Here is a 20116-nt window from a genome sequence, read left to right on the forward strand (position 1 = left end):
GTCTTCTTTTGTGCAGACAAAACAGTCCCAATTCCCTCAACCTTTCTTCATAAGTCATATGCTCCAGCCCCCTAATTATTTTGGTCACCCTCCGCTGGCCCCTCTCCACTGTATCCACGTCCTTCCTATAATTGGGGGCCCAGAACTGGACACAGGACTCCAGATGTGGCCTCACCAAAGCCAAATAAAGAGGAATAATCACTTCTCTGGATCTACTGGCAGCGCTCCTCTTGATGCAACCGAATGTACCATTAGCTTTCTTGGCTACAACGGCACACTGTTGACTCATGTTCAGTTTCTCGTCCACTACAACTCCCAGATCCTTTTCTGCAAAACTACTACCAAGCCAGTTGGACCCCAGCCTGTAACAATGCTTGGGATTCTTCTGACCCAAGTGCAGGACTCTGCACTTACCCTTATTGAACCTCATCAGATTTCTTGCAGCCCAGTCTTCCACTTTGTCTAAGTCAGTCTGGACCCTATCCCTACCCTCCAGCGTATCTACCTCTCCCCCTAGCTTAGTGTCATCTGCAAACTTGCTGAGGGTGCAATCCAACCCTTCATCCAGGTTGTTGATAAATATGTTGAACAGAACAGAGCAGGACCCAGAACCGAACCTTGGGGCACTCCACTAGAAACCAACCGCCATCCCAACATCAAGCCGTTGATCACTGCCCTCTGGGCCCGACCTTGTAGCCAGCTTTCTATCCATCTTACCGTCCATTTATCCAATCCACATTCCTTTAACTTTCCAACAAGAATATTATGGGAGACCATATCAAAAGCTTTGATAAAGTCCAGATAAATCACATCCATTGATTTTCCCCTGTCCACAGAGCCAGTTATCTCATTGTAGAAACTAATCAGATTAGTCAGGCATGACTTGCCCTTCATGAATCCATGCTGACTATTCCTGATCACTTTCCCCTCCTCCAAGTGCCTCAAAATGACTTCTTGAGGAGCCCCTCCATGATTTTTCCAGGGACTGATGTAAGACTGACCATCCTATAGTTCCCTGGATCATCTTTCTTCCCTTTTTTAAAGATGGGCACTACATTTGCCTTTTTCCAATCATTCGGGATCTGTCCCGATCTCCACAACTTTTCAAAGGTAACAGCCAAGGGCTCGTCAACAACATACGCCAACTCTCTCAGAACCCTAGGATGAATTAGGTCTGGGACTATCGATTTATGTACATTTAGCTTTTTTCGATAGCTCCTAACCCGTTCTTTCCCCACCAAAGGCTGTCCACCTTCATCCCACAATGCATCACTTATCGCATTAGTCCGGGAGCTGTCCTTGTCCGTGAAAACAGAGGCAAAGAAAGCATTAAGTACTTCAGCTTTCCTTACATCATCTGTCACTGGGTTACCACCTTCATCCAGTAGGGGCCCCACGCCCTCTTTGATCACCTTCTTCTTGGTAACATGCCTGTAGAAACTTTTCTTGTTATCCTTCACATTCCTTGCAAGTCACAATTCCAGTTGCGCTTTCGCCTTCTTGATAACTGCCCTACATTCTCAAGCTATACGTTTATACCCCTCCCTAGACATCTGTCCCAGTTTCCACTTTTTGTAAGCTCCCTTTTTGTGCCTTGCAAACTCTAGTTTTGCCCACCTGAGACAAAGGGTCTTTGAGAACCAGGACATCTGTCCCCAGACAGAGCCCTTTGTATACCATGCAGTGGTTGTTCCAACACTGCTATATGCAAGTGAAACCTGGACAACATGCAAGCGTCATTTGAAGGCACTTGAACAATATCATCAACACTGCCTCGAGAACCCTAAATATCTCTTGGAAGCATAGGCGCACAAACATTAGTGTCCTGTAAGAGTTGAATATGACCAGCATTGAATCCATTATCATTCATCAACAACTTTGTTGGACTGGTCACAAGGTTTGGATGTCTGATCAGCACCTCCCAAAAGAGATTCTGTTTTCCAAATTGGAGGAAGGACAGAGGAGCGTTGGGAGCCAGCAGAAGCAAGATAAGGACATGCTGACGGCACACATGAATAAGTGCAGCGTCAGTGTTGACACTTGGGAGAACCTTGCCCAAGACTGTCGCTAGTGGAGAATGGTAATCTGTGAGGGGATGGCACAATTTGAGAGGTCCTGCTGTAGTGAAGACAGGAGCAAGTGGAGAAGAAGAAAAGACCATCAAAAACTGCCTTGTGTCCCTCCACCAGCTACTAACACCTGCCTTTTCTGTAGTAAGACCTGCAGTTCCAGATTGGGCTGATCAGCCATCAGCAGACTCACAAGTCAGATGGTGACATGAAGATGTCCTACTTGTTATTGAGTGACTGCCGAGAGACAGAGAGAGAGATTGAACCCATAAAGCAGCTGTGTATTTGCAATGAAAAATAGTAGGGGTTTTCTTTATTAACTTTGAATGCTGGTGCTTGAAGAAAGTCAGGTTTAATTAGAGGAGGACGAGAAGGTAGTTGGATATTCTGAAAGGGTTTCTGGGCATCCCCGGTCACCACCTCTCTCCCTCCATGGGCTGCACCCAGTCCCTGCTCACCGTGGCTACGTCTACATGTGCCCCAAACTTCGAAATGGCCACGCAAATGGCCATTTCGAAGTTTATTAATGAAGCGCTGAAATGCATATTCAGCGCTTCATTAGCATGCGGGCGGCTGCGGCACTTCAAAATTGACGCGCCTCACCGCCGCACGTCTCATCCAGACAGGACTCCTTTTCGAAAGGATGCTGCCCACTTCGAAGTCCCCTTATTCCCATGAGCTGATGGGAATAAGGGGACTTTGAAGTAGGCGGGGTCCTTTCGAAAAGGAGCCCCATCTGGACGAGACGCGCCACGGCGAGGCGCGTCAATTTTGAAGTGCCGCAGCCGCCCGCGTGCTAATGAAGCGCTGAATATGCATTTCAGCGCTTCATTAGTAAACTTCGAAATGGCCATTTGCGTGGCCATTTCGAAGTTTGGGGCACGTGTAGACACGGCTCAGGAGACAGAAGAAGGACATGGGCCAGAGAATTCTGGAGGTGCAGGATACAGACATAAAGTCAGCAGTTGGAGAGAAGTGATGGTTTCCCCTTCAAAGGCTGTTTCTCTCCACCCACTGGCTGCATGACCATCCCCTGCTTCTCCAAAGTCTTCTGACCATCCAAAAATTTGGTGCACCGCGAGGTCTTAATGTCTATTCATCTCTTCCTATCCCTGTTCTGTGGCTGTGCTTCCTACCAAGAGGATCCTGTTAGCTTACAAGTGGAAAAGCCTGACAGACCTGTGAAAACCATTCAAGTAGTAATGAAGTCATTTAACAGGAATTTGCCAGGCAGGGTATATAGCTTCAGTTTCTGAATTTATTGTGTTAGTTGACAGGAGCTTAGTGTAAAATTTACTTTAAAAAGATTTCATTAGTGTGTTGGTGAAGCTTATAAAACCACATCTCGAAAAAACTGTCGTCCCCCTACCCTAGGCTGCTGTTAGGTCTAGGGGTACCAGTTTAATAGTACTATGTAGGGCCCAAGGACATCCCTGCCTAAGGCTGCAGGTGAGCTTTTGTTTGTATGTGCAGATGTTTGTAAGCCAGATGTTTATAACTCGGAGAGTGCCTGTAACTGTGTTTTGTACTGGGGCATTGTTAGACTATGGTTCCGTACTTGACTATGAACTGTAAAGATGAAACCAGAGGGGAATTCAGGTAGAATTTTGTGCTGTGGTGCCCATGCTCTTTGGACCTACTCATCAGAGACATGTGAGGTCATCTAGCACTCCTAGCTTCACCTTCACTATCCCAGAATCCTTTATTCTAGCACATCACAGATACCAAATGTTTCACTGAAGTCCTGGGTACCTGTGTTGCCACAAAGCGAAAGTGCATTTTGGAGATTAGATGCATTTGTTGTGCCAGAGCAGAATCTCTGCCTGGGAATTTCCAGAGAGCTGAGACATGCTGGTGGATTTCCCAGAGCATGTGAAGGGTTAGTCAAAAAGTCTTTCATTTCTGAATGTCCCCCAAAGCCTGTTTTAGGGCTAGACTGAGCTTTTAGGCTTAGCCAGGGGTATGGAAAGGCACCACCCAGGAGATGCCTCCCAGGAAGGAATGTTGCTCAGAGCTGTCTCTGTTGTGCACAGTTCTTCTGAGCTCCTCATTTTTGGTGGTGGTGTAGTAGATGCATATATACCTCTCGCACAATCTCCACCTCTTAGCCAGGGCAGAGACATGGCTTCTGTTAAATCCCCCCACCACATCCGTCCCCAGTGGATACAGGGGGAGTAATGGGTGTTTAGACTTCTTATTCCTTCATCCCCCTCTATGTGGACACAATCTTCAGTTTTCCTGAGGGTATTGCAATTTAGTTTTGCTGCAAATCTGGGACTAATGTGTCTGATTATTTTAATTGACTTTGGGCTAATGGTGGAATGCCAGGTTCATTCATTTAGCATTTATGCACAGTTCCCAGCCTGAACCCTGACTGTACTGTACATTTGACAGTTGCACTTTTTATGTAGTCCAACTGCAACCACTTTTGTGTTCAGAAGTTCAGGTACCAAGACAGTGCTGCAATGTTAGAGTTGCAACCACTTCTGGGGAATGTTTATTTGTGGGTAAAAGAAACCCATATCTGTTTCTATATGAATTTTTTGACAGGCATGTATAGACTGTCTGTCTAATGGTCTTTCCTTCTGTAAAACCTAAGTTCTGGGCTAAATTTGACCTGCCTGTGGCCTTTAAGAGCATTACTTTTTTTTCCTGTTTGTGACTTTGAAAAAGATCCTCTCTGTGGAAAAGGTTGATTAAAGGTGAAATGAAATTAAAACATGAATCACGATTATTTTTTAAGTGTCAAAGACGTGTGTGGATTAAAAAAATTACGGAGTATGTTTTCAAACCAAATATGCTGCAAGAACTTCTTATTTCATAAACCGGGCAAGGCATAGTCCAGGATTTATAGGTCTGTGTTTTCTCTGCCGGCGGTGATGACATAACTAAAGGAATGTGAGGAATTTAGCTCTCTGAATTGTTACATAGCATGCCAGAGGGGTGGCTTAGTGATCTAATCAGCAGGTTAAGACTACTTGACTCTCTGGAATCACATGTTCAAATTCTGGTAGAGTTGACTCAGCTATTTTATTCCTCCAAGACTAGTGAGCTGACTGCCATGTACTTCATTGCGTAGGGGCTTTCAGGCAAGACATGTGGAAAGCATTCTTTCTGTTCTGCATGGAAATTAAAGGCCCTGCAACATTTTTCCTCAGAGCTGTGAGTGGTTCAATGCCCTTGGCCAAAACATCCTCTCCCTTCACTTAGGAGAGTGCTTCAATCTCCCAGGCCACACAGTAGCAGACTTAAAAGTAGCTGTCCTACAGCAAAGAAATTTCAGGACCAGACTCCAAAGAGAAATTTCTGAGCTACAATTCATCTGCAAATTTGACGCCCTCAGCTCTGGCTTAAACAAAGACTGCGAGTGGCTGGCTAAATACAGAAGCAGCTTCCCCTCCCTTGGTGCTCACACCTCCAGATCAACTGCTGGTAGTAACCCTCACCCTTGGTGACTGAGCTAACCTTGTTATCCCCACCCTTGCTCTGGCTTATTTATACCTGGCCCTGCAGATTTGCAAGACCAGCATCTGATGAAGTGAGTCTGTGCTCACGAAAGCTCATGCTCAAAACTTTTCTGTTAGTCTATAAGGTGCCACAGGACCCTTCGTTGCTGTTACAGACCCAGACTAACACGGCTACCCCTCCAATACACTCCCTTCACTTGTGCAGTATATTAGGCATTGGTTGGCTGTCTTCATTAACCCCAGATCCGAGGCATTTCTGTAGTGCTCTATGTCAGCATGGTCAGATTCTGCTTAAATCAGTGGAGATAATCCATATTTATGACAGAATTATGTAGAGCAGAATTTGTTTTAGAGGAGACACTCATGACTCTACTCAAGTGAGTGGCAAACCAATTGATACTTATGTAGAGCCAGACATTTACCATCCTGTGCAAATCGCTTTGGAATGAAAGATGCTGTGTAAATGTAAAATGGTATTATGTACAGATCCTGGTATCTTTATTTAGAATTCACATGGACCTTGATGGAAGAGAAGTATGGAATGCCTGCCGTATTTCCTTATCACAATAATGTTTGCCCTTCTATAATAGCTTCCAGCACAGGATCTCAAAGTACTTTACAGACAACAATTAAATTTATCCTCCTCTCTCCTGAGGGCAGGAAAATCTGAGCCTTATTTACTAGTAAGGAAAACGAATAGAGAAGTTGAGTGTCTTGTCTAATGCTACTCAGGAATCTGTACTATAGCTGGGAACAGGACTGAGGGGCCAAATTCAGGCAAGGTGAAATTAGTGGAGTTTCAGCAGAGTACATCAGAGCAGAAATTAATCACAGAACACTAGAACTGGAAGGGACCTCAAGAGGTCATCACAGCAGGACCAAGCACCATCTAGACCATCCCTGATAGGTGTCTATCCAGCCTGCTCTTAAATATCTCTAGTGATAGAGATTCCACAACCTCCCTGGGCACTTTATTCCAGTGTTTAACCCCCCCGACAGAAAGCTTTTCCTAACATTGGCTCTGGCCTTGATCTCATAACCATCCTTTTTTCCTTGGTGAAGGCCTTAGCAGTCAATGGTACTATCATGTCCTAAAGTGTTTCCAATCTCAGCATCTCTTGCTGCAATTTAAGCCTAGTGTTTCTTGTCTTAGCTCACTCTCAGACCTGTGTCTTGGCCCTGGGGCAACCCTCTGCCCCACTGAAGACCCCCAGTGTCTCTGCTCCACCCCATTCCCATTCACCCCTTCACTGATGCCATTCCCTACCCTGTCCCTTTCTGCCTCCTTGCTGAAGCTCTCTCCCCTCAAGTGACATGTGCCAGGGGGTTACCTGGGGGCCTAACATGGGGCAGCAGCCCTGCCTTACACTGCCTCACTACAGCGGTGGGAAGCTGGAGTGGCCCAGCAACTTGCTCTGCCCCACTGCCCAATTCCCACCCACTGTGCTCTGCTTCTCTGCTGTGGCAGGAAGCTTAATGCCCTGGGGCCGAGGAGCTCTGCTTCCTGCTGCCACAGTGAAGCCCAGACCAGTGGTCCAGGAGAGGATGGCTTGGTGTGGTGGAGTGGAACAGGCTGCTAAGTCACTGCAGTGAAGGGGGGTGGGGGGCTGACCCCTGCTGCTGCCCCACCAGGCCCCTAGAAAAATCACCTGGGCTGCCCCTTGTAAGACAATTAAGGCAAGTGTCTCAGGGCCCCCCAAAGTGTGGGGCCTGGGGTGGCTGCCCTGAATCATCCTATGGATGGAACAGCTCTGGTCTTGATCTCATAACCATCCATCTTTCCTTTGAGAAGGCCTTAGCAGTCAATGGTACCATCATGTCTTCCAGAAGAATCTTCGATGATTGATGTGTGCCCTACTGGAGATACCACTGGGCACTGCTAGGCCGTGTCTACACGTGCCCCAAACTTCGAAATGGCCACGCAAATGGCCATTTCGAAGTTTACTAATGAAGGGCTGAAATGCATATTCAGTGCTTCATTAGCATGCGGGCGGCAGCAGCGCTTCGAAATTGACGCTCCTTGCCGCCGTGCGGCGCGTCCAGACGGGGCTCCTTTTCGAAAGGACACCGCCTACTTCGAAGTCCCCTTATTCCCATGACTTCAAAGTAGGCGGCGTCCTTTCGAAAAGGAGCCCCGTCTGGACATGCCGTGCGGCGGCAAGGAGCGTCAATTTCGAAGCGCCGCTGCCGCCCACATGCTAATGAAGCACTGAATATGCATTTCAGCGCTTCATTAGTAAACTTCGAAATGGCCATTTGCGTGGCCATTTCGAAGTTTGGGGCACGTGTAGACATAGCCCTAGAATCCTTTGGTTTCCATGGCTCTCTGTTTCTTTCTGCTAGTCTATATCTGTTTCTGTTGTGTGAAGAATAGCTTCAAGAGTCAATCAGAAGCCCAATTATTGTTCTTCAAAATCCTGTGTATCCATTGGAACCAATAATAACCAGTTGAACATGTCCAACTGAAATTTCTAATAAGGGATAAGTAAACTGCTGTTAAATACATCTTCAGTATCTTTTTCCCCAAGCAAAATCTAATGGTTAGTAAGTACCAGGCTAGTTTAATAACATCTGCTTCCTCTTGAATCACTCCAAATATTGATATTGCCATACTCTCAAGGAACATTTTTAATAATGTTATGACAGTACAATGTTTTACCACAACACTGATAGTTAAATGTTGATGTTACTTTGTAATATTATCCCTTATAATGGTGTGATAAAGCATTGCACATGTACTGAGAAGTAAAGACATTGCTCAGGTTGTATATGGTTAGGCATTTGTGGGTATGCTCATATTCTCCAAGGGAAAATGGCATTTCAGGGCCTGCTATCAAGTGTGGTTTGTTGCTTATAGCTATTCTCATTAAACCATACGCACAAAATGCATACAAAAGTTGTATTCTTTTTTTCTTCCTAAGGCTTAAGGGAAAAGGTGAATAAATGCAATGCAAGACCCCTTTAGCTTTCTTAGGGAAAACAAATTACTGGGGGGACTGCTATGAGTGTGTGTATGTGTGTGTGTAAAATGTGTGCCAGCTTAGTCTGTGTGTGTGTGTGTGTGTGTAATGTCTGCCAACTTATACCACTTTTCCTCTGTGTCTACACGTGCCCCTTCCTTTCGAAAGGGGCATGTTAATGATTGGGTTCGAAAGATGCTAATGAGGCGCTGCAATGAATATGCAGCACCTCATTAACATGATGGCGGTCGCAGCAATTCGAAAGTGCGCCTTTTCAAATCGTGCACCGCCCGTGAAGACGGGACCTTCCGAAAGGACCCCCCCTGATTTTCAAAAGCCCTTCATCCTATCTGGTGATCAGAAGAAGGGTTTTTGAAAACTGGGGGGGGGGTCCTTTCAGAAGGTCCCATCTCCACAGGCGGCGTGCAATTCAAAAAGCCGCACTTTCGAATCGCCACAGCCGCCATTATGCTAATGAGGCGCTGCATATTCATCACAGCGCCTCATTAGCATCTTTCGAACCCACTCATTAACATGCCCCTTTCAAAAGGAAGGGGCACGTGTAGACCCAGCCTTCTTGCGTAGCTCTCCAAGCTCAGCCCACAAGTGGGAAAGGACCATTACCCACATTTTGTAGATTAGGAAATTGAGGCACAAAGAAGTTAATTGTTTTTAAAGGGTCTCTTAATTTGGATGCTTCAGTTGTTGTATGTCCAAAATTAAACTCATATGATCTGATTGTCGGGCCTTCTCCCTCAGCACTCACTGCTCCCATTGGCTTCAGCTAATTCTGTAAGTCGTCATAGGTCACAAAGCAAGTCAGAAGCGGAAGAGGGAATGTGCCTAGGGTACTGGTGACATCCAGAGATTGGATTGTCAAACTGGGCTGAACAGGAGGCCACCTCCTCAGATCCTGTGGGAAATTCCAGGTAGCGGAGAGTGTGGCAGCACATCTGAGTACCCAGTTCTGGGCCCTACACCGTGGTTTGTTAGGTGTTGTTTTTCAGGTAGACAGCACATTACGTCTGTGCTCCTTATCTCCTCCTCCTTCCATTTGATTCCCGGGTAAACTGTATTGGCTTGGCTCCTGTCAGGTCATGTGATTTCTCAGCAGTCCTGATGTAGCACAATTAACAAACCTGGGTGAGAAGAGCATTGTTGGGGAAGGGTTCAGGTCTCCTGAACAGGCTTCCACCTTGATTTGGTAGAGACTGGATTTTGTCACCTGTGTGATGTGATTTGAGACTCTTGTGTTCTCGCAGGCTGTGCTGGGATGGGTGGAGGCTGAGAGGGAGGCCATGATGAAGGTTACGCTGGTGTTTGGGAAGTTCAGTAGGAGGTCTGTGTTGTGAGAAGTATATTTCAGGTTTGGATGGAATGCATCTAGAATTTGATGGGCACACGTGAAGTTTAATTTAAATGGCTATTGTCTGAATGGGCAAGTGGGACCCTGAGCCTCAGGGTGACTCCTTGGTCCCTTCAAAGTCAATTACAAAACTCCCATTGAGGTCAGTGGAGGCCAGACCATCCAGAGACTCTATTAAAAGTGCATAGATAATTTTCTTAAAACTATTCTCTTCTTCAAACTGTAGCTCAGTCCTGTAGTGCACTGGCTATCCATTGCCATAGTCAACAAGTGACTGCTGTTTGAGTCACTGGTTTTGTGTTCCAGTCCATAAGTGCATCATTCCAGGTGTTCTCTGTGTTGTAATGGTGAGCATTCTTCACTAGTGCATTTTGTTTCCAGACCTGAATGGATATTAGGCAAATTTCCATGCAGAGCAGAGTTAACAGAAATGCAATCACACCTTTGCCTGCTAGCAGCAGAGAAACTTGGGAGAGAAATTTTGCCACCCTTATAGTTTTGTAAAGCAGGGAGTCAGTGCTGTTCTATATTCTTTACCCTCGAATCTTCTCTGTCATTAAGGTGAGTATTTGCTAGTGTGGCTGGGTTAATGTTGATGCGTGGATATTCAGAGATAACAGTGATTTGGTACGGTGATGAGTTTCCTGAACAGTAAGTGTAACATTCAATTTCTTTTGTTACAGATGGAAGAAAAACGACGAAAGTACTCAATCAGCAGTGATAACTCAGACACCACTGACAGTAAGACCTTTAATTCAAGGCTTTGAACAAGATAACTAAGCGATTCACCTCCAGCAGGGAAACCATTTGAATAATTACTTTGCAAAGAGTTAGGAAAGCTGCATTTTCTGGATAGTCTCAGTACAATAAATTGTGCACTGGGACCCATTTTCAAAAATACATTACTGATGTACAATGAGTTGATACCAATTTAAATGCCTGGCTGTGGGCGTTCTTATCTGATAAAGTGTCCTCCTCCAGTGAGCGGTTTGGGTGAGAGAGCTACCAAGCAGCCCTGATTGCAGAACTTCAGCTAAAACAAAGCACTTATTAGACAGCATGCTGCAAACTGTGTTCTCACCTTCATCACACCAAGTGTGCATTCAACATCAGATGAAATCATGTCAATGGAAAATCGATTGCCTACAGAGAAACTGTACATTGAGCACTACTTGTGGTCTCTGTGGAAATGGATCACCTTGATTCCCCATCATGAGAGGCAGAGTAGATTGGGGAAAAGGCATTGAGGCCTCAGTTCAGCAATTGTACTAAATTATAAACGTGTGTTTCATGTAATTCCCTATTCAGCAACACATTAGAGCGCGTGCTTATGCGCTGTGCTGAACTGGGGCCTCCAGAAACAGCCTTGTGAATTGCAGAAGGCCCTTCACTTCTACCTGCTTTACTGCTTTTGCCAGCTATTGGAGAACTAGAGATTCTCTTGTAACCCGCTGCTGCTCTGTACAGATTTCTGTTGGTTTCAGTCACAGGACTAGTACAGAAACAAATAAATATACCGGGGCTTTATTGAGAGCTAGGCACCTTGAGGGATCAGACCACTAGAATGCTGAAGACTAGGAGAGTCTCAGGTGCTACCATTAAAGTCATGGCCTGTTTGATGGTTGCAGTTCCCACAGCTGTAGCCAGAGTAAGTGCCCTCCATGATCATGGCGGGAATCCCAGAAGGCAGCATCAGTGGGGGAGATTGCAATGTTAAAAGCAATAAGGGCTATCCACCCGGGTAGCCATAGGGCCCCTCTTTTTGCAGTCAGTACCTTCTGTTAACAGTGGGGTTACTGTGCAATGAGTCCATATGCAAAAAGCCACAATAATCTGGGCTCCCTGAACAGGGCTCTGCTGGCATCCTGTGCAGTACCGTGGTAATATTTATACTGCAAGAACAATAGTAGTACAGGGTGAGTGGTGTATCCCTGGACATGGTTCCTGGAGGCAGTAGGGTTGAAAGGACGAGAGATTATTAAGAATGGGATGGGAGTTTTAGAGCCTTACTCCCACAGTCTAGCTCAAAGTAGGGTAAGAATTCTTAAGCCCAGTCATATGATGTGCCATGGGCCCCTTGCAAGGTCCCTGTTGCTGGTAGCAGCTTTTGATTGCAGGGCTTGTTGAAGGTACTCAGGAGATTCCAGGAGCTGCTGAGTGGCTGTGCTCCAGATCTCAGGATTCGAGGGTTATGTCACTCATTTAATTAAAGCCCCAGAAAGGAATGTACCATCAGACTGTGCTTAGGTTTAGTGTTCTGGATGGCTCATGCATTATCAGTGGAGTACAAACTGTTCCCCCATAGGTTGCTTGTTTAGGTGTGATACAGCCCAGGGTAGGGATGGCTCTACAGTGTTTTACTTGAAACTGAGTTTGGTAGTATGAGTCTGTGTACTAGGAGACAAGTGTCCACACCTGGACATGATTCCCTTTTCCTGTCTCAGCCAAAAACAGTCTAAACTATATTTCATGGAGTTTGTTTGTGCTCCCAAGGAAGGTCCTTGGCGGAAGGTGACACTTGCTCTGCTGCTCCTGCCCTTGCTGCACATGTTCTTAGGATATCAGGTCTGTCCAACTCCTGTTAGAGTCCTTGGAAGTTGGATTGGGTTCACATAGAACACTTCAGGCTCTAGGGCTGCTCCTGTCACCAGCGTGGACGTCGCAGAAAATGAAAAAGCTAGGGATGCTAATCTCTGACTCTGGGCTTTCCTTTCCTTCAGAGGCTAAATTCCTCTCATCTCCTGAGACGCAGAGGCTTACTAAGCCCAGTAGCATTAACTAACTTTTATGGGTTTCTTGGGGGTGAGGCATATTTGATCATGGTATTAAGCAGCACAGACTTATCTCTGTTGGACTTTGGTATTTATGCAGCAGGTAATATCTCAGCTGTTGACAAATACTCTCCTGCTGTGTAATTGTAAACAAAACTATGACCTTTTATATGTCTTTCCAGAAAGAGATAGACATCTGGAGAATTAGCCTTAGTTCACATGGTTTTAATGCCACGTTGTAATTTGCTTTGAGGCAGGTAAAGTGTGAATTATTGATTTGATTTCTTAGTGCAAACTATGGGCCTGATCCTGTAACTTCTACACATTGAGTCAGGTCCATTCTTGTGATTAATAACTGCAGATTCAGGCCTTATGCTCTGTACTGTAGCCACATGTTCCCTTATTACACCCATGGAACTCAGAATCGGTTACATTTATATTGAACCTACCATTGTGACAGCTAGCCTTACATTACAGCAGTGAAAATGATCACCTCTTGCCAACAATTGTCAGTCAAACCTAGTCCAACTTACACCTCCTGCAAAAGAGATACAAGCATTTAAAAGACACAAGACAAACTAACATCTATTTTCTTGCATCCTAAAAACCAACACACCTGAGATTTAGCCAGTCATGCAAAGGAGTTGATTTCAAACTCAGAATGATTTGGGCAGAGACAGCAGAAGGGGCACCTATTGACAGCAGCTGCCACAGGGAGGTATGTAAGAGCAGGTTTCTCTGAGACAGGATAGTGAGAATTTGCAAGTGTCAAGAATAAAAACTTGCTGTTGTTACAGCATCTGTTTTATTACATTCTTAACAAATGACCTGTTATTCTGGGGAGACTTGGGACACATATTCCTTGCATTATTTAGTGCAGTAGGGTCTTGCTGTCCCATTGTTCTTTCACGCTTTGATGGAACTCTTAGCTCCACAGGATGCAGATAATTGTAATTTTTTTTAACTCAGGGCTAGCTTGTCTTCTGGTGTAAATCAGCATTGCTCCATGGACTTCAGTAATTTATAATGAAGGATTGAATTGGCTGATTGACACCAGCCTTTGCTCTCTATTTTTATTTTTAAAGCTTTGTGTTATGCTGGGTATTGGCCAACTTCTTGCATGAGTTGGTTTTGTTCATATACAATGTAGAGTTGTCCCTGCCTGTGCCCATTCAACCATTGGCTTACGCTGTTAATAGCATTTAATTGTTACTAAGTATAAATGATATATACCCTAGACCCAGGTATAAAAGATCTATTCATATTGGTAGATGTAGGGACATGGCTGTAGGCAAGATTGAGTTCTCACTCTCATGATTATTATTAATAACTTATTTATTATTTACCTAAAATGTATAAGATTTATTATTATTTTTCTTATGCTTGTGCTGCACAAGACTCCAAAAAAGAGAGTCCTTGAATAATAACGTGATCCCAAGGTAATGACAGTTTACGCCTGAAATGTGATAGGAATGTTGTGTTTAGCTCATCAGTACAATGTTGCATTAGGTGCAGCTGTGGGCTTGTGGAGTATCTCTAGGCTTGACCCTGAAGCGACTTGTGTGTTTCATTATATGATTATCTGGACATCAGTTTTACCAATATTTTCAGCCTTGGCAGCTGAAGTCTAAGTAGAGATTTGGGTGTGACTTTAGGCACCCATATTTGAAAACTTTAGCTCTAAATTCTTATTTTGTCTCCTAAAAGTTGTCTGAGAACAGAGGTGCTGAGCCAGGAGTGCTATCAAGCCCCTCCTATTTAGGTGCATAAATAAGTACTTGAGTGTCTCCCTTTAGGCCCTACGAGTTTCAAAATCCTGGTCTGAACTATTGCGTGCCTCTGGTTCTTTGTCTCTGGGGGGATAATAGTGCTTACCCTATGCATTTTGGGATCTACAGATGAAAAGTGCTAGGTAAGAACTATATTTTGAATTGGTGTCAGTCCAAATTCGCTCCTGCTCCATGCACATCTGCCATTCTTGGCGTCAGCTGTTTGCATCAGGAATGCCAAATAATGGGACTGAGACTGGATGGACAGGAAGTTACAGGTCATTTCTAGCTTTGTGCTCTGCTAGTTTTTTGTGTTTATTGTTTTTGATCTTTTGTGGTAGAAAGTGGACTTTGAATTCTCATCAGCTGTAGATTGACAGCCCTGGAGCTGGAGATCTCTGAGTATCTACAGAGGAGAGGCTGCACAGACAACATTAGTGTTAGGTTTTCCCATGCTGTTCCACTCCCAGGCTTCCACCCTCTAGTAGGGGATCAGTGAAGAGGGTGAAAAAATAGATCATTCACCATGGCTCTCATTCATTCCTTGGTCTCCCAGCTGAGGGTCCAGCAAGAGGGGGCCCCGTTGTGATGGTGGGTTTTGGAGGGATACCATAAAAGCTGTGGTCAGTTTCTTCTGCAGGTAACTCTTGCCTTGTGTCTCATTTAAGGTCATACAACATCCGTGTCAAGATGTTCCAAAATTCCAAATACAAAATCCAACTGGTCAAGACAGACGGAGAAGAAGCCCTCAGAGGTTGGTTGCGTCTCTTGTTTCTAAGCAGCCCTTTCTTCCGTAATTTCGGTGTTTGGCCGGGTGTAACGGAAACCAGCGTATCCAAGGCTGGTGGTAGGCGGAGGTGCTAGATCCATTTCACACTGAGAAGCCCCATACCTCTGTCAGCATGCGTTCAGCAACAGAAGCATATTGCTCCTCTACCTCCACATTAGCCCACTACAGTTGTGGCTTGCCAGGGGTTACTCCCATCTCACGACTAACGAGAATCTTTCATAAGGCATGAAGTGGTGGGTAGTCAGGAGGTAGCAGGTTGGAGGAGCTGGATAGGGCCCTGTATATTACTTCCCTCAGGACCCAAAAAAGAAGAGTTTGCTTTGATTAGATCAGCCAGGAAGCTGTCCTGATAATGGCCTCCAAGTATCTCCAGTGTTCCCTGTGAGCTTGGCCAGCTACCCAGGAGAGATTCATATGGCACCCAGCTGATAGGCAGAGTGCCCACAGCTGCCCACAGACAGCACATGTGTTTCTCTTGGTGGTGCACATCCCCACATGCCTTGATGCACATAACAAAATTTATTCTGCCTTTAGATTGAAAAAAATTAGAGGGAAGGTTATGATCCTGCTCTGCTGGTAAAGTGTCCACTGACTTTTCTGTAAGTGGGACTGGGTTTTATTCCAGTGTTTGAATTTGCCCAATGGCTGAGGATTCCCAGTGGTTAGCTGCCTGGACAATTAGCCAGAGCCCTTGGAAATAGAGGTGTATCTTGCAGAAGGAGGCATATCCATCATCAAATATTTATATTCCTGTCATGTAATTAGCTGCCTCAGCAGACCACAGAACCTGACAAAGTAAAGTTTGAGTTCTTTGTTTACAAGGGTCGTAGGTATTAGAACTCTCTGAGGTCAGAGATCCTCAGTTTAATATGGAGACTCCCCTCTTTTGGATAATTAGTGTGTATTGGGACGATGAGATAGCAGCCAATACAGTGGATGTGGTGTTTAACCCAGAGGAAGAAATAAAGTTTCATTCTTTTCCTTCTAATTCCACGGTGGGGCATACATGGCTAGGACGAAGCAGTTGGCATATGGTCTTTTGCAGTGCCATTCCCTTGGTCTACTAGCAGGGGATAAAAGGCACTGTCCATGTTGTGGCTGAAATTGCACAAGCTGTAACACTTGCTGCTGGCAGGCTTTCAGCGCAGCTTCTCTGAGCCGGTTGGAAAGGAGCTAGGTTTGGGCTTTTTTTGAGAACCATGCTGTGATTGTGTTTTAATGCCATCCTGCAGCATGGAATGATGCTGTATCATGTTTTGCCTTGCGTGGTCCTCAGATGTAATTCCTGTGGGCATGGAAACTACACCATGCAATTGTGTTGTAGCAACAGCAAGGTTTAAAGCTAGTCACTGCCATCTTGGTTTCATCTGTAGTGTGGACAGAGCTTAAAAGCGGTGCCAGTCTCCCTCTCCTTTGGACATGGATCCAGATCGAGAGTTGCCTCTGAGTCTAGAGGGAAGCTACATTCATGGAACTGAAACTGTCTTGCTCTTTCCCCCAGATGGATGTTACTCCAATTTGGAGTGTCTCTAGATTCTTTTAGAAATCCTTAACCCCCATGTGTCTTACAGCCCCCAGCATAACACATTATCTCTGTATTTGGCCCATTGAGTGTATGACCCTCCATAACAGCCAGAGTGATGTGTGGGAGTGTACAGAGGGGCATACGCACCTCCAGCATTGCCCCCTTACACTCACGATCAGTATTGTGCTGCTTCTGGGGTGTGCAAGAGCAGTACCACCCCCTCCGTGGAGTGGCACTGCCTGAGAGCAGTGCAGCACTTCCACAGGAAGAGGTGGGTAGGGGTGGAGCAGGGAGGAGGAATGGGGAGGGGGTGGGGCAAGGGCAGAGCAGGGGTGGGAGGGGCATGGGCAGAACATGGGCTGTGAGGGGTGGAGCTTAGGTCAGGTGGGGGCGTGACAGGGGCACATGGCCAGTGCCCTCTCAGAATCCCCACATTAGTGGTGTCTGAAAACAGCTGCAGTTTGCATCAGGCTGGGTCAATAGTGGTGGGTGATTCTTAAGGTCTTACATTCACTCACTCGCCACACCAGCAGCACTGTTCCCCTCCTCACGGGGCAGAGCTAAAAAAATGAGCTCACCTAGGTCTCTGTAGCCTGAGTTCTTTAGGCCCTGGCTATCTGAGAGAGGCTCTTCCCAAGAGCTGCTGCGGCAGTTGAGGTCAGTGCAGGGACCTTTCAGATAAATAAAAATCTGGGGCTGGTGGCTGGGCAGCCTGAGAGAAGGGCTTTTCTCTTTCCCTAATTCAGGCTCCTCACAGCCCGTGAGTTTGGTGATCTTTTAAACCCATTGCAAGACCTTTCTCAGCTGGCAGAGCAGGCTGATAAAATAGGTTTTCTATTATGTACGTGGCCCTTGAGCGGTAGGTGACTCAGGACAAAAAACAAAACAAACAGCCGCAAAACAATAAAGAAGCTAAAAATAGGAAACTTACAGCCTTTTCTCCTCTCTCTGCACAGTAACTGCATCCTGTAGAGCAGGAGTGGGGAACCTTTTTTGAGTCAGGGCCATTGACTCACAGAAAAATCAGTCAGGGGCCATAAACAAGTGAGATGGAAGTAAAATAAGCAATCTTCACTGACATGGTCCTCAAGTGAGAAGGGGAAAATATGCCTCACAGATACGGCCCCTAACTGGGAAGCAGGGAAAAAGAGACATTCACCACACTCCCCAGCGTCAGGGAGAGGGGAAAACAGCCAATGGGAGCTACCTGGGCTGTGCTTGTGGTGCAGGTAGAGTGCCAAGTGCCCTTCCCCCGCTCAAGGAGTGTAAGGCATGCAGAGAGCACATGACCTCCTCAGCCAGCCACTTCCAGTGGCATGAGGGGTGCAGCAAGCCAGGAGCATCCTGAGGGACCTGCTGAACTGCTGGCCAGGACCTGCCTGAGGTAACTTTCTTACAGCCAGAGCCTGCACCTGGCGTCCCACTCCCTCTGGCCCTCAACTCTGTACCCCACCGCCTGCCCGAGGCCAGAACCCACATCCTCTCTCCGGTTCTATCCTGTCGCTGCTACCCCTCCCGTTGCCTGTACCATACTACCTCATGGACCCTGTACCCCAGCCTTCTGCTACAGGTCACAACCCAAACCCCTGCACCCCTTCTGCATCCCTGTCCCAGGCCAGAACCCACATCCCCTGTCCTGTCCCTTGCCCACTGTCCCTTCCATGCCTGCACCCATACCACCTCACAGACCTTGCACCCCGACCCCCTGCCCCAGGTCAAATCTGCAGGTCACAACCCAAACCCCTGCACCCCAGTCCCCTGCCCCAGGTCACAACTCCCCCAGACACTGCACCCCCTCCCAACACCCATCTGGGTCAGAATCCTCTCCTGAGCCACGAGCTGCTCCTGGACCCACTCCTGCCCCAGGTCACATCCCCCTCTTTCATCCAGCTCTGAGTACCAAAGCACTGTGGGAAAATTCAGATCTGGAGCGATATCCAACTCTTCAGTTCAGGCTCCTCAGTCGGCACAAATGTTTTATGGCAGCTCTCATCCCCCGCGGTGCTGCTTTATGGGGAGCCGCACACAGGGGTCCATTCTCAAAGCAGTGAAACGCAGTCAGCTTGGGCGGGAGTGAATGTTTTAACAGTGCACTGCAGCGCTCTCCATCTACTCGATGACCTCCTTATGTCTTTTCCAGCCTTAGGAGTCTATGATTGTTGTTAAGGCAAAAAGTGAAGGAGAGTGTCACATCTAAACTGAAACTACAGTGGGGATTTTGGGAGACACAGAGCAATTACCCATGTGGGAATTTGACCACTTGACACTTGAGGTAACAATCCAGCTCTTACAAAAAGTGTCTTCACAGAATCACAGGGCTGGAAGGGACCTCAGGAGGTCATCTAGTCCAGCCCCCTGCTTCAAGCAGGATCAACCCCCACTAAGTCATCCCAGCCAGGACCTTGTCCAGCCGGGACTTAAAAACCTCAAGGGATGGAGAATCCACCACCTCTCTAGGCAGCACATTCCAGTGCTTCACCACCCGCCTGGTGAAGAAGTTTTTCCTGATATCTAACCTACACCTTTCCCTCTTCAACTTCTGACCATTACTCCTTGTTCTGCCATCTGACACCACTGAGAACAATTTCTCACCCTCCTGTTTAGAGCTCCCCTTCAGGAAGTTGAAGGTTGTTATTAAATCACCTTTAAGTCTTCTCTTCTGTAAACTAAACAAGCCCAAATCCCTCAGCCTATCCTCATAGGTCTTGTGCTTCAGACCCTTAATCATTTTTGTTGCCCTTCGCTGAACCTGCTCTAGCAAATCCACATCCTTTTTATAGTGGGGGGCCCAAAACTGGACGCAATATTCCAGATGTGGCCTCACCAGTGCCGAATAACGAGGAATAACTACTTCTCTAGATCTGCTCGAAATGCTCCTCCTAATGCACCCCAGTATGCCGTTAGCTTTCTTGGCTACAAGGGCACTGTTTACTCATATCCAGCCTTTCATCCACCATCACCCCTAGGTCCCTTTCCATCGTACTGCTGCTGAGCCAGTCGGTCCCCAGCCTGTAACAATGTTTGGGATTCTTCCGCCCCAGGTGCAGGACTCTACACTTCTCCTTATTGAACCGCATCAGATTTCTTTTGGCCCAATCCTCCAATTTATCCAGGTCCCTCTGGATTGTCTCTCCACCCTCCAACGTATCTACCTCTCCCCCTAGTTTTGTGTCATCTGCAGACTTGCTGAGGGTGCAACCCAGTCCCTCATCCAGGTCATTAATAAAGATATTGAATAACACCGGCCCCAGAACCGAGCCTTGCGGCACTCCGCTTGAAACAGGTCACCATCCAGATATTGAGCCATTGACCGCTACCCGTTAGGCCCGCCCATCAAGCCAGCTTTCTATCCATCTTATAGTCCAAGGATCCTATCCATATTTCCTTAATTTATGGACA

The 20116-nt window shown here is 46.4% G+C and overlaps 1 protein-coding gene across 1 annotated transcript in view; it reads left to right on the forward strand.

Annotated features, from left to right (window-relative positions):
* Window positions 1-20116, forward strand: part of JADE2 (jade family PHD finger 2) — a 177172-nt gene that overhangs the window by 7320 nt on the left and 149736 nt on the right. Inside the window, exons 2-3 of the mRNA XM_075009276.1 lie at window positions 10546-10603; window positions 15071-15156. Coding sequence (XP_074865377.1) covers window positions 10546-10603; window positions 15071-15156 — 144 coding nt within the window. The remainder of the gene's footprint in view (window positions 1-10545; window positions 10604-15070; window positions 15157-20116) is intronic.

The sequence above is a fragment of the Carettochelys insculpta genome, chromosome 15 (assembly GCF_033958435.1).
Source record: "Carettochelys insculpta isolate YL-2023 chromosome 15, ASM3395843v1, whole genome shotgun sequence".
Lineage (NCBI taxonomy): Eukaryota > Metazoa > Chordata > Testudines > Carettochelyidae > Carettochelys > Carettochelys insculpta.